This window comes from Crassostrea angulata, chromosome 10, assembly GCF_025612915.1.
Source record: "Crassostrea angulata isolate pt1a10 chromosome 10, ASM2561291v2, whole genome shotgun sequence".
Taxonomy (NCBI): domain Eukaryota; kingdom Metazoa; phylum Mollusca; class Bivalvia; order Ostreida; family Ostreidae; genus Magallana; species Magallana angulata.
Window position 1 is genome coordinate 53,916,187 of NC_069120.1, and position 22,731 is coordinate 53,938,917.

Genomic DNA, 22,731 nt, shown 5'->3' on the forward strand with positions numbered 1-22,731 from the left:
TTTGATTTGACATAATATCAATTCATAACACACGTAGAAACGAAAGGAATTCATTAAACTCTGAGACATTCATAGCGCAGTTGAACGTCTGATTGCACAATATTGTGTACAGAAAACGATTTTGTGTAATAATCGTATGATAACAAACGAATTATTTTATGAGTTTGTTTATGTATCATAACCCCTACTACCATTAGTCGGACCCAAAAGGGGCATGATTCAAATTACATAATGCAAAGTATGAAATCAATATGTTCAGGGAATTTACTATGTTTATATTGCAAAGCCGATAACTGTTACAGTAAATCGTAAAACATTGCAAATTCGGGGCGTGCTAAAAAGCACAGAAACAAGATATTTGAGTTATTAATAATAATATAATATAACAGATAGATAAACAAGGAAATCATTTAAAGTATGTCAAGATCTATCCATAAATATCAAGAAATAAGGAAATACGAAAAAACCCGTTAAATTTTAGCCAATAACTGGCACAGTGCCAGTAAGCATTGGTTAATACAATTTGAAAAAAAACCTTTTTAAAATACTTTTGGAATTAAAAAAATCCAATAATGGGATTGAAGGGTGCTCAAAATGATGGGTTTAGGTATCTTCTTCAAATCAAACTATCATAGTTCAGCGGAATTTTATAGTAAAAAGAATAATAAATTCCTGAACACTTTCTCTTTATTGAGAAATTACAAAAAGTATAATATTTAAACTTTTGCAATTTGGAAAAGGTCATCAAAAGAATCCTTCAAATGGAATTTGTAACTTGTTTTACATGTAGAAAGGAATTACATTTATGGCATATAATGATTATATTGGCATTTTATATAAAATATCAGACTCACAATATAACCCTGTTGGGATCAGTCCCCAAATCAGAACTGATAGAGAATCACTTTTAAAAGATTTGTCTAGGAAAAGGTTTTTATATATTTTTCTGACTTTTTGCTGACTGGACACGGAGAGTTTTTTATCGGTTTAATGAATGTATTGTTTAGTTGCCATTTAATTTTGGGAATTTTAAACGCATTTGTTAATATGTGAATAATATTTATGATATCTTAAAGCCCTTTTCTCTCTTAATAGCATCTATTAATACTTAATTAATATTTCTATAATAGCAATCAAGGTACTACTGATAGGCGGAAGCATGATTGTTATTAAAATTACCAAGCAAAATTAAGGTGCTATGGGACACCTGTAGATATTGATGTGAATAAAATTCATTATAACTAAAATACTCTTACCGGTTCAGTAATTTAAAATTTCACAAAATACTTGTCCTAAGAATATATTTTAAATATTTTTGAAAAATTAAAAGTTATAAAGGCCCCAGCGGGATTCGAACTCACGACTACGAGATTCGTAAGTAACGCTCTGACCCAGTGCTCTATACTGTGAGATAAGAATTTCGGGAAAGAAAACACATTTGATCGGAGGAACGTCAAACATTAAAGCGCTACATATCACCTTAATTGCATGATAAAAAAGCACTATTCTTTCCGTAAAGTAAGTTGTTTTTAACCTTATAAGATTCAAACGTAAAAGTCGTTCTTAGTAAATGATTGCTTGTTTACGAGATTAGTTAAATGTGATAAGTGGACTTTGTGTTCAAAAAGTAGCGAAGGATATTAATTTACAGAGGCGATAAAATAAAACCTTCGTTTTCTCCAAATACAATCGGATAACTTTACTCGTACCTTAAGATTTATTGAAATCATTATGACTTTAAAAAAAACTTCAGTTACGTGTAAAGTATAAATCCAATAATTAAATTTTCTAAGTTTTATGACTTTCAAGCAAAATGATCAAAACGATTTGTTGTTTTTGAGAGACACTTTGATATTTTTACATCCACCAAGTATGATTCCCTATATTTCTTATGGAAATTGATTGCAATTCATAGCTTTGTATAACATGACATAGATGAAATACACACGCCCGTTCATCGATTGGTCGAAATCTTTATCAACCTAAGAAAAACCACGGACTGCACAAAATAATCATGATACTACATGTATTAGACTCAAGCTGCAATAGAAGACGATATGGCTGTTTCTTTTATCTAACGAACGAATGAATAAAACAATAGTTTAAAAATTTTTACTTGCACTTCTTACTTTTAACGATCAAATCATTATCTTAATAAAAGAGAGATGATAAACAGTAACATGCTTTCTTTGATGATTCATGCATGTTATAAAGGTAACGATCAATGCAAATAAAACCCCCAAAAAAACAAAAAAAAACAAACTACATAACTCGCTATATAACACGGGTTAGTATGTATTTTTTTTCGGCAATGACGCCACTTTCATATCCTGCATGAATCATCAAAGATTATATATAAATGAACCCCAGGGTTGCGATTAAACAATACTGGCAAAAATACCATTACTTGACATGACAACATTGTAAATAGCATATTATGCATTATTGTCACGGCCCGTAGTCTGCATAGCCTTCTCCAGATGGGTAGAAGATCGTACATATTTGCCGTAGTTAGCCAAAATTGGTATGCATTAAATACAATTACACTTTTATAAAAAAAAAACACAGTTCCTCAAAAGTAACACACCTAAACTTTTAGCAAAAATCGAGTCCGGTCTGTCGCATTGTCATTTTGGTACGTTGCTTTTTTTTACTCGTGCACTCTCTCCTCCCAGGGGTTAGAATGATGGGTACCTGGCAAATATAACCTGGGTACTGGTTATGTGGCTTGCATGCTCACATACTTGAGGATGATATTGATTGTACAAGAAGCAAATTCTCTGTCTTCATGTTTCATTTTCATTTATATACGTACTACAATGCATAATTACACCTACTTTTTAAATATGAAATACAGCAAAACTCGTTTATAACGAATTTCAAGGGACCATAGAAAAACCTTCGTTATAGCCGTAATTCGCTATATGTTTATAACGAATTCGTAAAAAATATTATAGCGAATTCGTTATAAAAAAATTAAGGGTTTTTCCGGCTAACAGTTTTCTAAAATATCGTAAGTTATAAAATAAGTATTACCGTCATTTACAAAAAATGTCAATATAACCATTAAATTTCAATTATTAAAAAAATTTCGTATACTATTTGAATTTGAGTACATGTATTTTATATATGCATCTTAAAATTACATGTTTCTTCAATGAAATTTGAAATGGAAAAGATTCGTTATAAAAATGATAAAATACGTTAAAATTTTGCCAGCGGGGGTCTTAAAATTACTTCGTTATAGCCGTAAATTCGTTATAGCCGTGTTCGTTATATACATCAATTTTCTATAGGTTTATATAAGAAATTTGCCGGGACATGAATAATAGTTCGTTATAGCCGTAAATTCGCTATATCCGTGTTCGTTATATTCGAGTTTTGCTAGATGAACATACCTGCATACATGTTCATTAATTTTTTTTAATTTTTTACTATAATTGTTTGATATATATGCTTTTTTTTTTTTTAGGAATTTGATAACGTTAATAATTAAAATGTTTGTCAATCTTAAAACATTTTGAAACCATAGTTCATGCATGCATACACACAAAAGAATTATAATACACACAGAAGAGACTTTTTATACACAGCAGCTCCGCTACTGGTTTAACGGGTTGCTTTCTTTTTCCGTCATTTAAAATGGCTCGCTGGTTTACTGCTTGTGAGAAAACCTACCCTGAAATTTTGTCCGCGTTATTAATATGTTTCAGAGTTTTATTTCTAAAATTTATTTGAGATTCCTCCTCGGATAGGTAATAATGTTATCGTGATTCAAACACAGTGTCGCTGATCAAGTCATGCAACGCCATTTTCTTAGGTTGCTGTAGATTTCGACCAGTCGATAAACGGGCTGTATAAATTTAAGTCTGGCTGGTTATATAAAGTTATGAAAAGACTACAAGTTTCCGCAAGAAATAGAGGGAATCATACTCGGTAGATGTAAATATATTTATATGTTTATATACTTCATCGTATGTAAGGATATATTAACAACAGATACGTACCTAAATCTTTAATTAACGTCCTGTAAATATATTCTAAAATTTGTGGTGTTAATTTAATGTCTTAGGAGTGGCATAATTGAACAGCATACAAAATATACAAGTCATACAAAAAGGAAGCACGGGAATTAAAGTTTCTTTACTGCTTTGGACCCCTTCTATATAAAGCTTTCAATCATCCTTGGGCCTAATATGGCTAATGAAAAAAGAATAATATCACTTGATTGAAATTGGTCCTATGGTTTTGGGAAAGAAGTCCATTATGTTTAATTGTAAACATAAAGCTGACATTAATGGAGAAAGACCATATTTTGTTCAAGTACAATGTATTGTACAGGGTACAGTGCATTCCCTTTTAGAACTAACCTAGACCCAACAACAGCGTGATGATTGATATGAATAACTTCTATATTTATAGGTACTCTGATCTCTGCGATATCTCTTTTTTCATTTTGAGAGAAGACAAGGAAATACAAGTTGGCTTAACAAAGCCAGAATAAATCAAAAATATAACAAATGGTTATTTTATCAATAAATAAGATAAATTTTCTTTTCTATTGGGATTTTTTTTCTGTGGGGATTTTGTACCAGGATTATAATGAGGAAATAAGGATGGGGAAATCATAAAAACCTTAGATAGCAGATCAAACAGACACCCCCCCCCCCCATATATCAATATCAATATTATACAGACCATGAGTAGTAATGTTTCAATCATCTTTGACCTTTAAATTTTCATGATTTTCACGTTTCAGTAACTTTTGCATCTTTCTACACAAGATTTTTTTTTTACATGTTTTAGAGACTTTAGGGTATCTTCTGGAATTCAATCAATGTATTCAATAAAGAAATCAAATAGGTATTTCTTACTGTGTTTGTAGTTGTCAATTACAATTTGATAGCGGGTAGGTAGGTCTTTTTTTTTTTTAATTTAATTTTAGTTTTTATGTTTTCAATTTCATAGAATATTTCCCTTATTTTTCCCATTGGGCCACTACACTTGATTTACATACACATTAAAGAAACACAAAACAATTTTTATATCTGGAAAAATGTAAAATAAATAATGAAAAGACATTGAAGTCTCTTGCATTTTTATTGAGACGGTAGGCAACTGCAAGCAATTTTTATTTTAGACCTAAACCTGATTAAATATTAATCTGTCAACTTGCAATATGCTAACATGCTAAAGTATAACAAACCAATTATATACTGACTCTTCTGTCTAGGCAACATAAGAAGTAATCTCAATTACAAATTAAACTCCCAATTATTTCCTCCGTATGAATGATAAAGCAAATAAAATAACTTTTTTTATTTGTTTAAAATTTATTCAGATAAAATGGTTGTGATCATCATCGATAGCAGCAACAATTTTCCTATAAGATCTTACACGAAATATTTCATTACTTAATTTTGCTTTTAAAGAAAGACAACTTATTGCATTCCTTACTTAAATTTAAATTTGTTCATCATAAATATTGTACAATGGTCACGTATGGATACATAAAAACATATAAAATTAGGCTTAAGCATACATCTATTTAAATATAAAACTTTGTAACCGGTACAATCCAGACAGAAACTTGTTTAAAAATACAAGGAAAAAAATACACTGAACTAAAAGATCGTTATATACGGATCACAAATAAGTAAAATTAAAAATTGTTAACTGTGGACGAGCATGGTTTTTTTCTCAATAGCAGTGTAAGTACACTATCTAAGTTTGAAAATTTATTTAGCGTAAAATTGCCTTACTAAATAATTTGATTTACATCTATCTTGCAATTTTTGACATTCAGTTACTTACCCCATGCCCAATTATCATTTGCTTAGTTATTATGAATTGTTCTTTCCTTTTGATAGGTTGGAGGGAATGAAACACATGTCAGAGATAATGAATGTTATGATGTGTAAGATATTAGGGACCTCAAAAGAGGTGGCCCTCAGAAGAGAGTTACAAGACATCAAGGAGATGTTCGAGAGACGAATCAAATCTAAAGATTTGTTCATTGAGATGTTGAGTGGAAGTATGAGAGAAGGATTCAGACTGACGGGATCAGATAGGGATTTAATGTTCTGGTATAACAACTACCGAGTGATCATGGACATGTCTCAGTCGGAGAATTATAACACAGCCAATACAACCTTGATTCTCTCTCATATTTCTGAGAGTCCACCAGGATACACTTTACTTGAGCTACTGACACCAATAACAAATTTAAACGTCCATTCATTTATGTGTAAAAAAAATAACAGAGCTTATATATCCAGTTCTAAATACAAACAGTCATCTTTATCGAAAAATTCAAAGTCTACCGTACATGGACCTTGTCTTAGTGTTAGTTTGTGTAATATAGCGGGAAGACTAGAATGTGACCTTGCTGTGTGCTTTGTTTCTGACTTTTGGCCTCCATCTGCATCCCAATGGATCAACAGATGTCACTCATGGCCTGATCCTGAAGTTGTTGGCGACATTGTTAGAAATGGGTGCCATTTTGTAGCAATAGGACACCCATTAGGACCCCATGAAAATGAAGAATGGAGAATTTCTTTTTCTCGGGCAGAATACAAACTGGTATACGCGATGAATCACTGTCAGTTTTTAACCTATGGATTGTTAAAACTGTTTTTAAAGGAAGTTATAAATCAACAATCAGAAGAAACCAATAAACTGTTATGTTCCTATCACATTAAGACAGCAGTTTTCTGGGCGATTCAACAAAACACACTGCCTAACTGGTGTCCACAAAATCTTCTAGCAGGTTTCTGGGTTTGCTTTAAACTCCTCCTTAAATGGGTGTATAAGGGGGTGTGTCCAAACTTTTTTATTCCACAAAACAACCTGTTTCTGACAAAGGTCTATGGCTCAGCGCAAAACAGATTGTTCCTACAGTTACATGAATTGTACAAGAAAGGTCTGGCCTGTCTGCTACAGAGTTCCCGTTTTAGGTCATACATCATTAATGTCCTTTTCAATCCTAGATTATCTGTTTGTACAGACAAGACCTCAATTAGGTCTGAAGTGGATTATGATCAGGAAAGATATTTTTATATGCAGAGCGATATTTTGAAAGAAAATCCCGACTTGGGCTCCTGTATAAAATACATACAATCAGTCGAACAGTTAGTTGGTTTACCCCTAACACGGAATCAAGTTTTTAGTTTAATGATTCTTACAACCTCCATCCTGATAAAAACTTCTTTTTTATTACACGATATGTATAGTAACAAAGTCAACAAACAGATATACATTGTAGACAAAATATCCTGTCACATGTTGAAATTAGCAGCCAAGTTTGGGTGTGTTTCTAGTGTGTTGTATATTGCCATGTATTATTACAAGACACTCAGATACAGGGAAGCTTTATCAGTTATAGAGATGACAAAAGTCAAATTAGCACAGCCATATCTGATGTATCAGGAATTTGTAGACAGACAGAGGTATATTGAGGCTGTTGGGGGAAAGTCCTGGTCTACAAAGATGAGACGGGCTATTGCATATGACATTATACTTCACTTTCAAATTTGTTATATCAATGAACTAATACCAGAACAACAGTCTGCTCTACAGAACAATTTGCCTTTATCAAATTTAATTATCCCATTGTTTGTAACGTTACATTTTCTAGAGTTCTTGTGTTACAGACACATTGATGCAACATTATCACAAGCAGCTCTAGATGATCTACAGGCCCTAGTCCACCATGATCAGGGGCTGTATATACATGATATATTCAGAGACATCTCCTGGGAGATCCTGGGGATCTGTCAACAGATCACAGGGAACCTCCAGGCTGCTCTTCACTCATATAAACAGTCACTGATCACATCATGCTTCGACAAAGTAAAAACTGCCACACAATGGAGAATACATAATATAGAAAGGGCAATAGCAAATCAATATGATTAGATAAATTATGAAATGATTGAATGTATACAGTGACCCATTTACAGAAGTATTCTTAAATCATTGTTATATGTTTAGATGTAGAATTGTTTATTTTTTTCCAATTAAATATCAATTAAACTAAAAAGGTTTATACTTTTATTGTTTACCTACATTTACGTACTTATCGAATACCAATATCACTCATTCTGTGTATTTGTATCATCTAAATTAAAAGATGAACTCAAGGTCCATCATGATTAAAGACGGTATGTTCCTATCCGTACTATTTTCAGAACTAACACCAGAAAAACAGTCTGCTCTACAGAATAGGTGCCCTTTACAACATTATCATAATGAGCTACAGGTCCTTGTTCACAATTATCTGGGACGGAATGTTCATGTAATATATAAACGGTGCCTGTTTGCAGAGGCTAACAGTTGAAATTGACACTCTGAAAAACCAATTGCCAACTGACGCGAAGCGGAAATTAATTTCAACTGTTTACCTCCCAAACAGGCGCTATATATATATATATATATATATATATATATATATATATATATATATATATATATATATATATATATATATATATATATATATTGTCAAATTTTCGGGACAACCAGTCCCTTCTTCAGGACCAAATAATAAATTACATGAGTAAAAATCAAAGAAAATAAAATCTAAACCTACTACTAAACTACTTAAGAAACTATAAAAAAGAACAGCTACATTTTAAACATCTTTCGTTCACATTCTTAAAGAAGGTGTTGGTACTGCCGCCGACGATCGCTCTAAAGTAATCAATCAACTGCCAGCTTCACGCCTGATGAAGTTAATTAGCTAATTAAATTGACGTCCGAGTTAATAAATGAACATTTGAACCCTTGTTGTTAACTCGTACAGCACTTATGATTTCGATTCGAATTTTTGATTAAAAAGAGATAAAAATAAATTTCAAAAACTTTATTTTTAATTTTTAATTTTTTTTAATAATTGAGCAACAAATAAACCCGAACTCTACGGCGAACCGTACGCGCATAATCCACGCGCATGTAACAATTAGTTGTGTTACCTGTAGCCAAGTATGTTGCTAACGCTGATTGTAATAGAACGGATTATCAACTGCCTCTAAACCAGTCAAATTTCAATATTTAACATAGAAGTACTTAGTATTAAATGTAGCTCGACACACCAGTGCATAATAAAATGGATCAATAAAAAATCGTTGTTGAAAAATTATTTTACAAAATTGAGATCGATATCAGGTTTCGATTATTTTACATGAATATTTTTGTATTATGATAAAAACAGGAAACTTCATTTTGACTCAAACAGGATATTTAAGAGCTAAATATTTGGAATCAATTAATAATCAATGCAATTAAAGAATAGATCGACAACACCGTATAGATCTTCAATGAACCAAACAATCAATCAAGATGAATCAATCAATCAAATCCATCAATCAGTCAATAATTCAAACAATATTTTAATCAATCAATATGCAAATCAATGAAGTATAATCAACGTTTTGCTTCAGTGAATGTCTCAGTATGACAATCAATGTATCAATGTATATATTCAATTATGACAATCAAACAACTGCAATGTATCAATGGAATTACTCAATTACTCGGTGTATTCAATGACTCACCGTCAGTCAATGACCGAATCAAACAAAATGTCAATTAAAGTAAGCCCAATTATTGGCCACGGACCTTGAAGTAATCGGCAGAATTGTTTGTAGGTTAGCAACAGTTAAGGTAGCTCCATACTCGTAAAATTCTCTGAGGAAAGTTGAAAAACCGAACTGATTTCGACTTAATAGACTTATATGTCATCAATTGTTAGAAAAAATATACATGTCATCATACTTTTTGAGATGCCAGATAAACATAAACTAAAGCATATTTTAGCATTAGAAAAATGTAAATTGTTTTTGTTAAAAGTAAAATCTTGTAGGCAGAAATTTGTTTTTCTTGTTTAATTTTAATGTCAACTTTATCAGAAAACTAAAATTACAAAAATATTTTAAAATTAATCGTTGGAATAAGAAAAACTATAGCATTTAGACATACAACTGAGAGAAAAGTCAGAAAAAGAGTTATTTCCCATTTGCATAGATAAAATATATTAAAAGTTTGAAATTTAGTATAAAATTAAGTGCGAAAATATCTTGAACCTACCAATAATTCTTATTACATCCATGTGATTATATTCACATAATATAAATAAAACTATCTTGCACAATTTTTAAAGAATTCAAAGTTTTACAAAAAAGTGTGACATCACAGAACACTGGATCTACTTTAATTTCATTAATTTTTGCAGTCTTAGCAAGGTACCAATTCTAAATGCCTTTGCAATGTAACATTACCCAATCTGAGTGGCCTCTTCATTGAGTGATACTTGTAATTGTAGGTTCTGCATCCACCCAGACCATACCCTTACTTCCGTGCCAAAAAACTGTAAAATTATGTTTCTAAATGTCTAGGTGTGGGTTTCCAAATTGTTGGACAACGTGAGGGGATGCATATTTGATAATTGACGTACCAATGATGCAGACCATCACATTCGGAACTGAAAACTTAGTATAGTTAATGATAATACGAGCCTGTATGATCAAACATAAAACTATGCTTTACAATCTAATATAAGAACAAAACGCGTTAGATTTCCATCTGCCTTTTGACTTAATGTAGTCCTCTGAATGCCCTTGTAAGTACAGATATTCTGAATGAGTGGGATTTGAACGTTGTTGTGTCAAGGCCAATACATTTGACAGATTTATGTAGTACGGATGTGAATTGTTATTTAGTAAGAGGTTTATGGTTGATGTGGCAGAAAATAGGCCTTGCAGGACTTGTATCAATGGTCACGTCTTGAAATAATCAGGCTGGTGCGTCGTTACCAGTGAAAGTAAATTCACTAATGCGCAATTATGAGAAAAATTGAAAGGCTGCTAAAACATAACAGCTTCATACAAGCGTGTGCACACTGTGGGAATTTAATAACTAATTGATTAAGACAAGATAGGTAATTTGGGAACCGTACATCTTTTCTTTGATTTAACAGATGGAAACCTTGTAACATTTGTTTAATTATGAAATTTTTTATGTTGTCAATTTGACCCTCTAACTGAAGCTTGTAAAAATAGTCTGTCCCAAGGTATTGCTTCCATCACTTTTTTATGATTTTTAATAAAAATACACATACCTGTAAAGGAAATACAGTTGAAATCGATGAAAGGGAAAATATCCAAGATATCTTCATTAAACAATTATCATTTTTCACTCATAAAAGTTCACAGAAACGATAACAAATTTTTACGGAGATTTATAATGGGAAATGTTTACATCTTTTCTCCATTCGGAAGTACTCGGGATATCTCGCGCAATTTTTCAACGTTATCATCCGGTACACATGGCTCTCCTAGGGACAAATGAATTCAGCTTCATTTGTCTTTGATGTTCACATTAGTTCCTAAGAATTTATCATTGACAACCAAATTTTTGCATTGTGAGTTGATTGAATACTTTTAAAACATATATCTAGTTATGAAAAAAGGACAAAAAACCTCCATCTGAGTGTAATAATATAATTTTTTTTTTGCTTTAGAGTGTTTACTAGTTAATAAGTTAATAAAATTTGTAAGGATTCCCTCCCTTATTTTTCAACATCCGTGTACAATGTATAGGATAAGGAAAATAAAACCTGTCATAAAATCATTAAATCTGGTCTGATCTAAATAAAAATTGAAGGTGCACATCTTCAGATGGTTTGTTAACATTTGTGCAATTTTTCAGACTATTCTATGCAATAATAAAAAATTCTATAGGGGAGACAAAATTGCGTCTTCAGACAGACGGAGTGGACGGGCAGACAGACGGACAAGGTGATTCCAATATACCCCCTAAACTTCGTTTGCAGGGATATAATAATGCTGCTAGCTTTCCTAATTACTCTGATGTAGGGCATTTGTAGATGTTGTTAAGGGTAAATAAATGAAAAAGGATGAATTAAACATAAATTGCTTTTTAAGATAATCAAGAAATGAATTAAAATTTAGAATATTGAATTAAATCAGATATTTTATTTGCTGCTTTTATCTTGAATCACTGAAGATAATCCAGTGTAAATTATCTTATTTTTTTTTTTAAATATTTTTTGTAAAAACATCATTTTCTATAGTAAAAGATACCAATAGAACAAAGTCTCTGTATGTTTGTTTAATCAAGTATTCAGCAGAATAGAATGATATAATTTTTGAAAAATCATAAAATGACACTCTATCTACTCTCGAACTTCAACAGCAACAGACGTTTTAGCACATTCTTTTATGTTCGTGTTCATAAATATGTTCCTGCAGATAGATAATGTTTTTATCAAGCTTTCTCCTCATTACAAATGATTATCAGGAGTCAAACGTCTGGTAGTCCTTGAACATTATGCATTCAGGTTAAGTCCCTTTCTGATGAGAAAAGCTTCTGGGGTAGGGTCACGACCCAGGAAGTTACGTAACATATCTGCGGCATCCTGTAAAATACAACATATGTTTTAATTATGTCCTTAAGATATCAAAGAAAATTACGATAAAAAATTAAATTATTTTGACTGTGTCTTTTTCTATGTTGATTTCTCGCATACAATAAGAACATAAATACTTTTATTGGTTTTTCATATTTTTTTTTCAAAAAAAAAACACACAGAGAGAATATTATAATTTACTATTGACATGAACACAAACAGACAATGTGATATCTAGTATTGATATACACACAAACACAATGTGATATCCTACTATTCATACACATAGACAATGTGATATCTTACTATATACATACACAGACAGATAATGTAATATCTTACTTCTGATCCCCCGGGCTGAAATATACATCTCCTGTAGTCCCCACCGACCTTTGGACTCATGATGACCTCCTTCTTAAAGCGAGTCTAAAACATGTCCAAACAGAAAACATCACTCCACTGAAAGACAGTCAAAAAATAAGCACACCAAAATCAGACTCATAACTAGAAAATTTCTCTTCTAAACACAATGTTACAAGTTACTCATTACCCTTTGTTTACTTTATTTTTGACATGCATGAACATGCTTGCTAAACAAAATCAAAAAAAGTCTTCCTTAAACTTTATTTATCTCTTCTCTGGTATTTTTTATCCATCAACTCTTTATCGTGATCAATATGTAATTATTCTACATACACATAGCATACACATACATACACACATTACTACCTACATACACATACATACACACATCTCTACCTACATACTCTTTGTATACACACATCACTACCTACCATGTAACCATAGTACTGGGCGTCGTACCCTTCCGCCAGGTGCCCGAATGAGGCGGACATGTTGGTGCCCTCTGTGGACGGGAATCCCAGGTACTCCTGTGAGATCTCCGAGAACAGTTTGGCTGTGTCCACCTGTAACACAAAAACAGCAATAACTTTACTATTCCGCTCAACAGCAATAGAACAGAAACTCAAAATATCATATTTCATCAAAGATTAATAAAAACAGCTTCTTTGGGAGAAATTTATAATTGTAAAGCTCATGGGCTTGAAACATGCTAATAACAAAGCCATGTAAGTACAAAAGGATAGAACTGACATATTCAGATGGTCAACATGTCCAAATAATGGCACATCATTCGAATACATATATAGTGACAACTTTTAATTGTTGGCCTGAAACAGTAAAGAGTTTAATAAAGATAAATCATTTCAATAAACCAAATTCCTTAAACTTCTTTTAAATGTTTCTTGTTTAAATTTTATTCTCAAAATGTTCAAGTGCAGTACTTTTATCAATATTCATGGACATCAATTTTTATGATTTAAAGGCAAATCACACTTTCAAGGTAATTGTGCTCATGGACAATGATCCTATCAATACAATGTATCATTAGAAAATGCACTTTGATATATATTAAAGTTCCTGGATCACCTCAAAAAAGAAACCCATGAAAATTGGTCTTCATTAAATATTAATGAACCTCCAGTGGGTGATTTAAGAGAAAACATCTACAGGAGCAGTGTCTGACCTTTTTCTGTGTGTGGATGGTCTGGTCAAACATTCCCAGCAGGATCTGTCGCAGGTTAAACATGCCAGCATTAACAATCCTGCTTTCGATCAGTTTGTCAAGCAGGTGGTCGTGGATTGCCTCCCCTGTTTTGTAGTGTTTGGACATTCTCTGTAAAGGTTCCTTCTCCCAGCACCAGTTCTCCAACATCTGGGATGGTGCTTCAACAAAATCTCTCTCCACACTGGTCCCACTGCAACAAAGAATTTATTTTATGTGACATGATTTAAATGATCAAGATAGCAGCACCCAAAAACAAAACATTATGTACTTTGCCATATTTACTCGTAAAAAAAAGGACTCCTTAAAATATATATTGCTGGTTTTAAGATAAAAAGTGTATCAAAAAGAATCTATGAGAAATTTTATAACAATTTAATATACCTGAACAGTGCAAATTCGGATTGAGCACAGATCTGATGCATCACATGACTAAACTCATGGAAGCAGGTCTCCACCTGTAAACAAACATGTCTGATACACAAACCAATATCCGTGAAAACCAGGAATTTTATAGGAGGAGTTTTTTGGATTCTATTTCACATTTTGACTTTTTCTTGCATAATTTATGTGTTTAATTAAAAACTGCGCTATCTCTGGTATACCTATTCATTGATATAGTGAGTTAATTTCCAGCTATGTGGATGAAACAACTATGATGATAAAATGCATGGACATAATTAATTGTTTATATTGCCATTTGTAGTATTTTAATGCATTCATTTTGCTAAAAAATGTTAACGATATGAATATATAGTAATAATGGTCTACTTCATCGTGTGTTAGCAGGGCTGGTTTATTCTCTGTCGGTTTGGTGAAGTTCGCGACCATGGCAGCCACAGATATCTGTCTCTTACCATCTGGCTGTATACACCCCAGCTGTAAATTAAAGGAAGATATTCATATATCTGCTTTAGTCCACTGTCTTTGCTATATCATACAATTGTTGATTTTGTAAAGGAATCTTAGAATTATCAATGTTGCTTATAGATTTAACTTCAAACTGATTAATTTACGTGAGTTAAAAATGTTCAAATTAATTTTATGAATAAATGTTGATGAAAAAAAGTGTATTCTTGAACTGATTGAGTTATGATTTATTTATGTACATGCAGTCCAAAGCAAGCAGCATGTCCATATTTTCCATCTTGGGGATACAGGTCCAGATAAAAATAGCCTAGGAGATTGGACGATTCCCTGTCCACTACATTGTACTACAAAAGAGGACAATTAGTCAACACCATCATCAGTATCAGTCTATTCTTATAAATGTCTAAAATGTCTACAAACTCCAAATTCAAATAATAAAATGGGTCAAAAATTAGCTGTTCTCTAGAGACTTTATACAAATTTCAAAGATGTCCTCTCTCCGGTGACTGGAGCAGAGAAACTTACCAACGTGACCTCAGGATGCCAAACTTCCACATCCTTGACTTGTGTATACTTGAGATTCATCAACTCATAAAAGCATAGATGTTTAAATTTCGCATCAGTTATTAACATAATAGCAATTTTGACGCTGTTTCTCCAGGTACATATAACGCCTGATTTTTGACCCTGACTTTGACCTGGTTATACCTGGTAAATGTAACACTTGACTTTGACCTTGGTTTACCTGGTAGATGTAACATCTGAGTTTGAGCTTGTTTTACCTGGTAGATGTTACACCTTATTTTGACCTGGTTTACCTGGTAAATCTAACATCTGACTTTGAGCTTGTTTTACCTGGTAGATGTAACACTTGACTTTGACATGGTTTACCTGGTAGTTGTTACATCTGACTTTGAGCTTTTTTTACCTGGTAGATGTAACATCTGACTTTGAGCTTGTTTTACCTGGTAGTTGTAACATCTGACTTTGACTTTGATTTGGCTGGTAAATGTAACACTTGACTTTGAGCTTCTTTTACCTGGTAGATGTTGAACCTGACTTTGACCTTAATATACCTGGTAGATGTTACACCTGACTTTGACCTTGATTTACCTGGTGGATGTAACACCTGACTTTGACCTTGTTTTACCTGGTAGATGTAATATCTGACTTTGACCTGGTTTACCTGGTAGTTGATACATCTGACTTTGAGCTTGTTTTACCTGGTAGATGTTACACCTGACTTTGACCTTGTTTTACCTGGTAGATGTTACACCTGACTTTGACCTTAATTTACCTGGTAGATGTTACACCTGACTTTGACCTGGTTATACCTGGTAGATGACACACCTGACTTTGAGCTTGTTTTACTTGGTAGTTGTAACATCTGACTTTGAGCTTGTTTTACCTGGTAGTTGTAACATCTGACTTTGAGCTTGTCTTACCTGGTAGATGTTACATCTAACTTTGAGCTTGTTTTACCTGGTAGATGAAACACTTGACTTTGAGCTTGTTTAACCAGGTAGATGTTACACCTGACTTTGAGCTGGTTAACCTTGCAGATGTAACATCTGACTTTGACCTTGATTAACCTGGTAGATGTAACATCTGCCTTTGAGCTTGTTATACCTGGTAGATGTAACACCTGACTTTGAGCTTGTTTTACCTGGTAGTTGTAACATCTGACTTTGAGCTTGTTTTACCTGGTAGATGTTACACCTGACTTTGACCTGATTTACCTGGTAGATGTAGCACCTGACCTAGAGCTTGTTTTACCTGGTAGATGTTACACCTGACTTTGACCTGGTTTTACCTGGTAGATGTTACACCTGACTTTGAGCTTGTTTTACCTGGTAGATGTTACACCTGACTTTGAGCTTGTTTTACCTGGTAGATGTTACACCTGACTTTGAGCTGGTTTACCTGGTAGATCTAACATCTGACTTTGACTTTGATTTACCTGGTAGATGCCACAACTGACTTTGACCTGGTTTTACCTGGTAGATGCAACACCTGACTTTGACCTGGTTTTACCTGGTAGATGACTTTGAGCTGGTTTACTTGGTAGATGTAACACCTGACTTGGACCTGGTTTTACTTGGTAGATGTAACACCTGACTTTGACATGATTTTACCTGGTAGATATCCAGCAGCCCTGTGGTCACCACTTCCATGGGGAAGTACTCCTTCAGAAGATTAGAATCCACGGCGTACTGTCGTTCCTCTGTCATTGTCATATAGTAGCGGAGGTCCCAGGAGTGGATCTTTCCGTCATACTCGTATCCATATTTATCACACTAAACAACAAATTTAAGACAAGATTAACAATTCTAAGAAATTTAATGACCAGCCAGTTTTATTAAATGCATTTTTGCTTAGTACTGAAAATTGGACTCTAGAAACGTTTAGAAGTTATTGTTTGCAGGTTATCCTCACACCTTACAATATACACAGACAGGATCTACTTCCTCTTTCTTATACTCCAGGTAAACTTTGACTTCCTGTTCCTGTAGGGGGCGGAGTTTCTGGGCCAGGTCAACAAGGAACGTCCTCACCTTCTCAGGGTCTTTGGCCATCCTCATGTCAAGAACAAACGCAGCGCGGGTTGGAAACCCCAAGAGGTGTGCTTTCTGAAATCACGAAATGGCTTAAATAGGTGAATAATTGTACAGGTTCTGAAGGGGAATAATTGTATAGATTCTCAAGAAATTTACATTCTCAATGTTGAATTAGACATAATTTTGTTCATTTTTTTTACTGGTGAATAGAAATGAAGAGTGCTTATTTTTAAAAATAGGTAGATAGGATATTATACCTAGCTTCTTAGTTCAACCAATTCTTATAAAAAAGCTGTATTTGGCTTCAACATCTGAAAGTGAGCAAAGTAATCATGGTATGCACCATACTAACAAAAGACTTTAATCATTATCTTTTTCCATTTATATAAAGACATAATTGTCCTCCACTTCAACTAAAATAACCCATGATGTATTTTTTCTGCTGTTAGCTACCTTTACATTTACATAAACCATCAAAGAAAGCATTTTACAGTTTAAGTATTTTAAAGTTCTACCGCGAGTTGAATGCAGTCTCCAGTTTTTTCCTGGTTTCTGGATTTCTGGCCTTCTTCATGCATGGAAAGTAATGAGGATACTTCAATGAGACCTTTAGTTTACCATCCTCATTCTAGAACACACAATTTCATGATATTTATAACCTTTTTAAGGAATATATTGGTGTTTCAAATGATATTCATAATGACAATTTCTGGTTTACAGGGCTGAATATCAATGATGGAAAGTATGAATTGGCCACAGATCTCAACCAAAAATCTAATAAGCTGTCTCCCCTCAATATGAAATCATCCTTTAATTACTATATAAAATATTGAATAGAGCTGTGTGGAAGTTATTTTCAATAAATAAAAGCAAAATGAAAGATTTCACATAATTTTCAATCCTTTCTACTAAAAAAAAATTCTGTAATTTGTGCAAAGAGAATATTTAGGTCTGTTGCCTTTAAAATCAAAATCGTGATAATCAATTCAACTAACTTCAATATTTATAGATGGAGACCTCTGCGATATCTTTCTTCTCATTTTCAGAATAGACCAGGAAATAGTGTTTGATGAACGATGCTTTAGAATATATCCAAAAAACCACAAAAAGTTTATTACTCAATAAAGTAAACTCTCTTTCCTGTGGGGAATCTTGTACCAGGATTTTTTTCAATCTGAGTTCTAATGAGGAAAATTCATATTATGATTATGCTGTCCAACGTTAATCCTATTTTTAACGTCACTCTTGTACATAGGTTTAGGCGAAATCTTCATCTAAAAAAATCAAATGAACCTTTAGTTTTATCTTTCTCAATTTGATTTACTTTTAATTTACAACTAAAATACTGCAATTCGTTTTAATTCTGTTGTCCTCCCTCATTTGGTATTTTGAAGGTGGCATTTATAAAGAAGAATTAGCTTTGGACAGCCTTCGATATTGGAACAGACAAACAAGAGCCTTCGGTCCAATGACCTTTGAACTGTTATAGTAATGATCAAGTTTTAAACATTTATACTGTACACCAGGTTTCTTACTTTCTCTAAAGATTTCAGGAAATCTTCTGGAACTCCAACTAAAAGGAAAAAAAAATATTTTTTTTCATATATAATTTACATATTTTAGTGTTTTTGCTTGTGATAACACTATGTATTAATTTTGTACTATAGTTCAATAAATTCAAAAGACGTAAAGTTTGAGTGCAAGCAGGGTTTTCTTATTTATATTCAAATATTTTATCGCATAATTGCTGAAAATTATATCAATCAAATCCCTTTGGGCTTTATTGGATTTGACTATACCCCAACCGAAATGATCACCTCATATACTCAAAGAATGATTCCTTAGATAAAATTTTGCATTTAATATGTTTTCACAAGTTAATGATGCTAATCATTCATACAATTCAATGATTCCATATTCTATTTATTACTTCAGACCAATATATATTAGTACTGTTACAGTTCGTATTTCATAGAGCATATTGGATAAAATAAGTGTGATCATCGCAGATATCTTCAGACCCTTGTGTCTATAATGGTCCAACATTTAAACCACTGTTCATTACTTACATGTAAAACTGTACTCCAGTCAGAAAAAGGCACCATCACACTGGCATATAAACCCTTTGATATCATAACACCCTCATTGCACACTTAAAACCCATTGTCGACGTGTCCATGTTAAGTACCCTACGTTGTATTAGATTTTGTGCAATAATTCTTTGTTTTATGTGCATTTTCTATTTATATATAATGCACAGACCTATCAAATTGATGCTACTTTTCTCCTGCCTAGGAAGAAGTCCGCAAAATTAAATAATTGTATTGCAACCGATTACAACAGTGATGTAAGATATATGTCCACACAAGTGAGACCTTCAAAGCGAAATACTTTTGAACTATTACAAGGTTTGCAGATTAAATAGAGGTTATATGGAGAGATGCAATAATTGAAAATATATGGTGGATATTATTACTAATTTTTGAATCTCATTCAGCCTAAACTCTGTCTGAAGGATATATTAGACAACTTGATTTTTTTTAACTTGAATTCAAACAAGGCCATCATAAAATACTGTTGTATGTTAACGATTTTGTTATGATACATGAGAAACAACTATGCCTGATGAACAGAGTCCATTCAGAATCTGGGTCAATCTGGAGAGAAATTGTACTTTGAAATACCTGGGAAACAGGAAAAAAAATATCAGAAATGTAAATTTTAACAAAAATAATAAAAGAAAAAAGGATTTGTAAATATGGCGTTGTAGTATTTTCCTACAGGAAATGAAGCAACTCAGCTCTATAAAAGCCATCATTTTCTTATTTCAAAATTAAATGTTGAAGAAGAAAGATGGGTTCTGTCTCCTCGGCCATGTAAGTACATTGTGTTAAGTATTTTTTCCACAGTTCTTTTTCTGACTGTTTTCCTAGTGTTAGTAAATTCCCATCTTCCTTTGCTTATCATAATGCCACTTTCTCCAATGGCATTTGGTAATCAGGTAAAATAATGTTTTGTTTCATGCTGTGACCATAGGAGCGAGAACAGGAGTCTTTCAAATACTTCATTTTTTATTTTAAATACACCATCCTGGAGTAAGCAACTAGTATCATGAAGCCGAGCTGTAGAACATCAGGCCCCGAGGTTATAAAACTTTCTTGAGTACGATCTCGTACTCCAAATCATACTCCGTGCTCCAAATCATACTCGTACTCAAGGTATCGAGGTTATAAAACTTTTTCATACTCATATACTCCGGCTGAGTACAAAATGGCGATTTTCTGAGTAAGCTTTTAATCTTTCTCAAAGTCGTACTCAAGACATTTAATCTTAATAAAATGCAGTGCAAACATATAATATTGTTCATATTGTAACGTTGCTGTATTACATGCTATGATTTAATCACATATACATGTATATGAATTAAAATGGAAAGTGTTTACCATTTTATTAATGACATATCTACATGTAGATATAATGGAGGTGAATTTAAGAGTAAGGGCGAACTGCAACCAAGATTATCAAAATAACTCTTAGATAGTTTGCTTCCTTAATTTATGTACATATACATGTAAATCTACGTACAAAATACTATCGTTGAATAGCTCGACCTTTTAAGAATTCTGTTTTTAGTCAAATACGACCATACACCCCATCATTTAAAACAAAGTAATCAATGTATATGTATCGTTATTAATCAATTTCAATCAGATGTACTTGCTGGGTCCCTTTTTGATTATAGTGAAGATGTAGGTTAGTTCTAAACATTACAAATGATGGGGGACGCATAAAAGTCTAACACTTTCTATTACTTACTTATTAATCAAATATCATTTATGTTGCATGCCACAAAACTTGGAAAGGGAAACATTTTATAGAATAAGCGGTAAATCAGTGGCAGAGTAAAGGAGGTCGCACCCGGCACCCCCCCCCCCAGCCCTAAAAAAACATTGTCCAAATAAAATTAAATCATACTCCTTCTGACAAAGAAAATGTACAACTTGCGAGTCTTAATTATCTTTTTTTTTTTAACTTGGGGAATTTCTCTACATTAGACTGATTTCAATGGTGCAATATGAAGAAAACGCGTGTGTTCAATGGTGTAACTAAAAATACCCAGAAAAAAAAACCTTGTGTTCAAATATGACCAGTCACCCATATACCGACCTTTAAGTAATTGGTTATACTAACTAGTGTTTTAACGACTCTTCCATTGTTATCATAATATAAGCTGGTATGTATAGTTATCTTTTATTAAAACTTCATTAATTTACATTGTCCCATTTAACTTTATTTTTAAACTGATTAATTTACAGTCATTCGAAAGAAAAAAAAAGGATATGTTTCTTGGATTTCTACAAGACAGAGGGATTTGATGACTGTAGGTCTTCAATCTACAAACCTTTAAAAATTGTAAATAATTTTATTACTTTAACTATACCGGTAATCACAAGAAGAAATATCTCAAACGTCTATTTGAATATCAATGAAATTTTACCATGGAACATCACCTACCTTACAATCTTTATTATTTATTTCAAATTAAAACATCGAGGGTATAGACATGTCTAAGTATACGTAAGGTGAAATGCATTGTTTGGCTTAACATTTGATTATAAGCGCTCGAATTTAAGGATGGTGGGTCCCGGTGACCCCATAGTCTTAAGTATTATATTAGTATCTTTCTACAAAAACATTAAGTATGATCGAAGTATATATTCTGCTTGAGAATTTAGGTAATTTTCAGTTAATTAAAAGCTTGTTTATGTAAAAAAAAAAGACCGAAGTATACCACTTTAATGAATCATAACCCACAAGATAGAAACTACAATTTATGAGAGAGAGAGAGAGAGAGAGAGAGAGAGAGAGAGAGAGAGAGATGAATGGGATTATTGTTATTCTATGCAATCGATTGAAAATACATGTACTACTTGTGATAAATAGCTTCTTCGCATTTTCATTTGAGAAATTTTTCTCTATATAGCTTAGCTGAAGGAATATTCATCTCTTAAATTGTTTTATTTCATTAGCAAGTAACTATTTAGATAAAGTAACCAACTATTTATGTCAAATGCATCAACATTAACACATGTATTTCGAATTTTAAAGATGAATAGGAAAAGGCTTGCTTAAAAATATCAAATGACGTTACTTAAGATTAAAAATGACACAGTACGTGTATGTATAAATTCTAAACACACATTTTCACGCCTTGACTAAGTGAGAAAAACTTGAACCATCAATAAAACCCCACAAAAAGGGTTACAGCAACTTTAGTACACAGTTTCCTT

General features: G+C 32.6%; 1 protein-coding gene and 1 pseudogene across 1 annotated transcript in view; one reads left to right on the plus strand and one right to left on the minus strand.

The window, feature by feature from the left end:
• Positions 1–12,223: 12,223 nt before the first annotated feature.
• The window catches only part of LOC128166049 (thimet oligopeptidase-like), an 18,648-nt pseudogene continuing 8,140 nt past the window's right edge, over positions 12,224–22,731 (minus strand).
• The window catches only part of LOC128167415 (uncharacterized), a 7,244-nt gene continuing 4,806 nt past the window's right edge, over positions 20,294–22,731 (plus strand). Inside the window, exon 1 of the mRNA XM_052833127.1 lies at positions 20,294–20,316. Within this exon, the coding sequence (XP_052689087.1) occupies positions 20,294–20,316 (23 nt within the window). The remainder of the gene's footprint in view (positions 20,317–22,731) is intronic.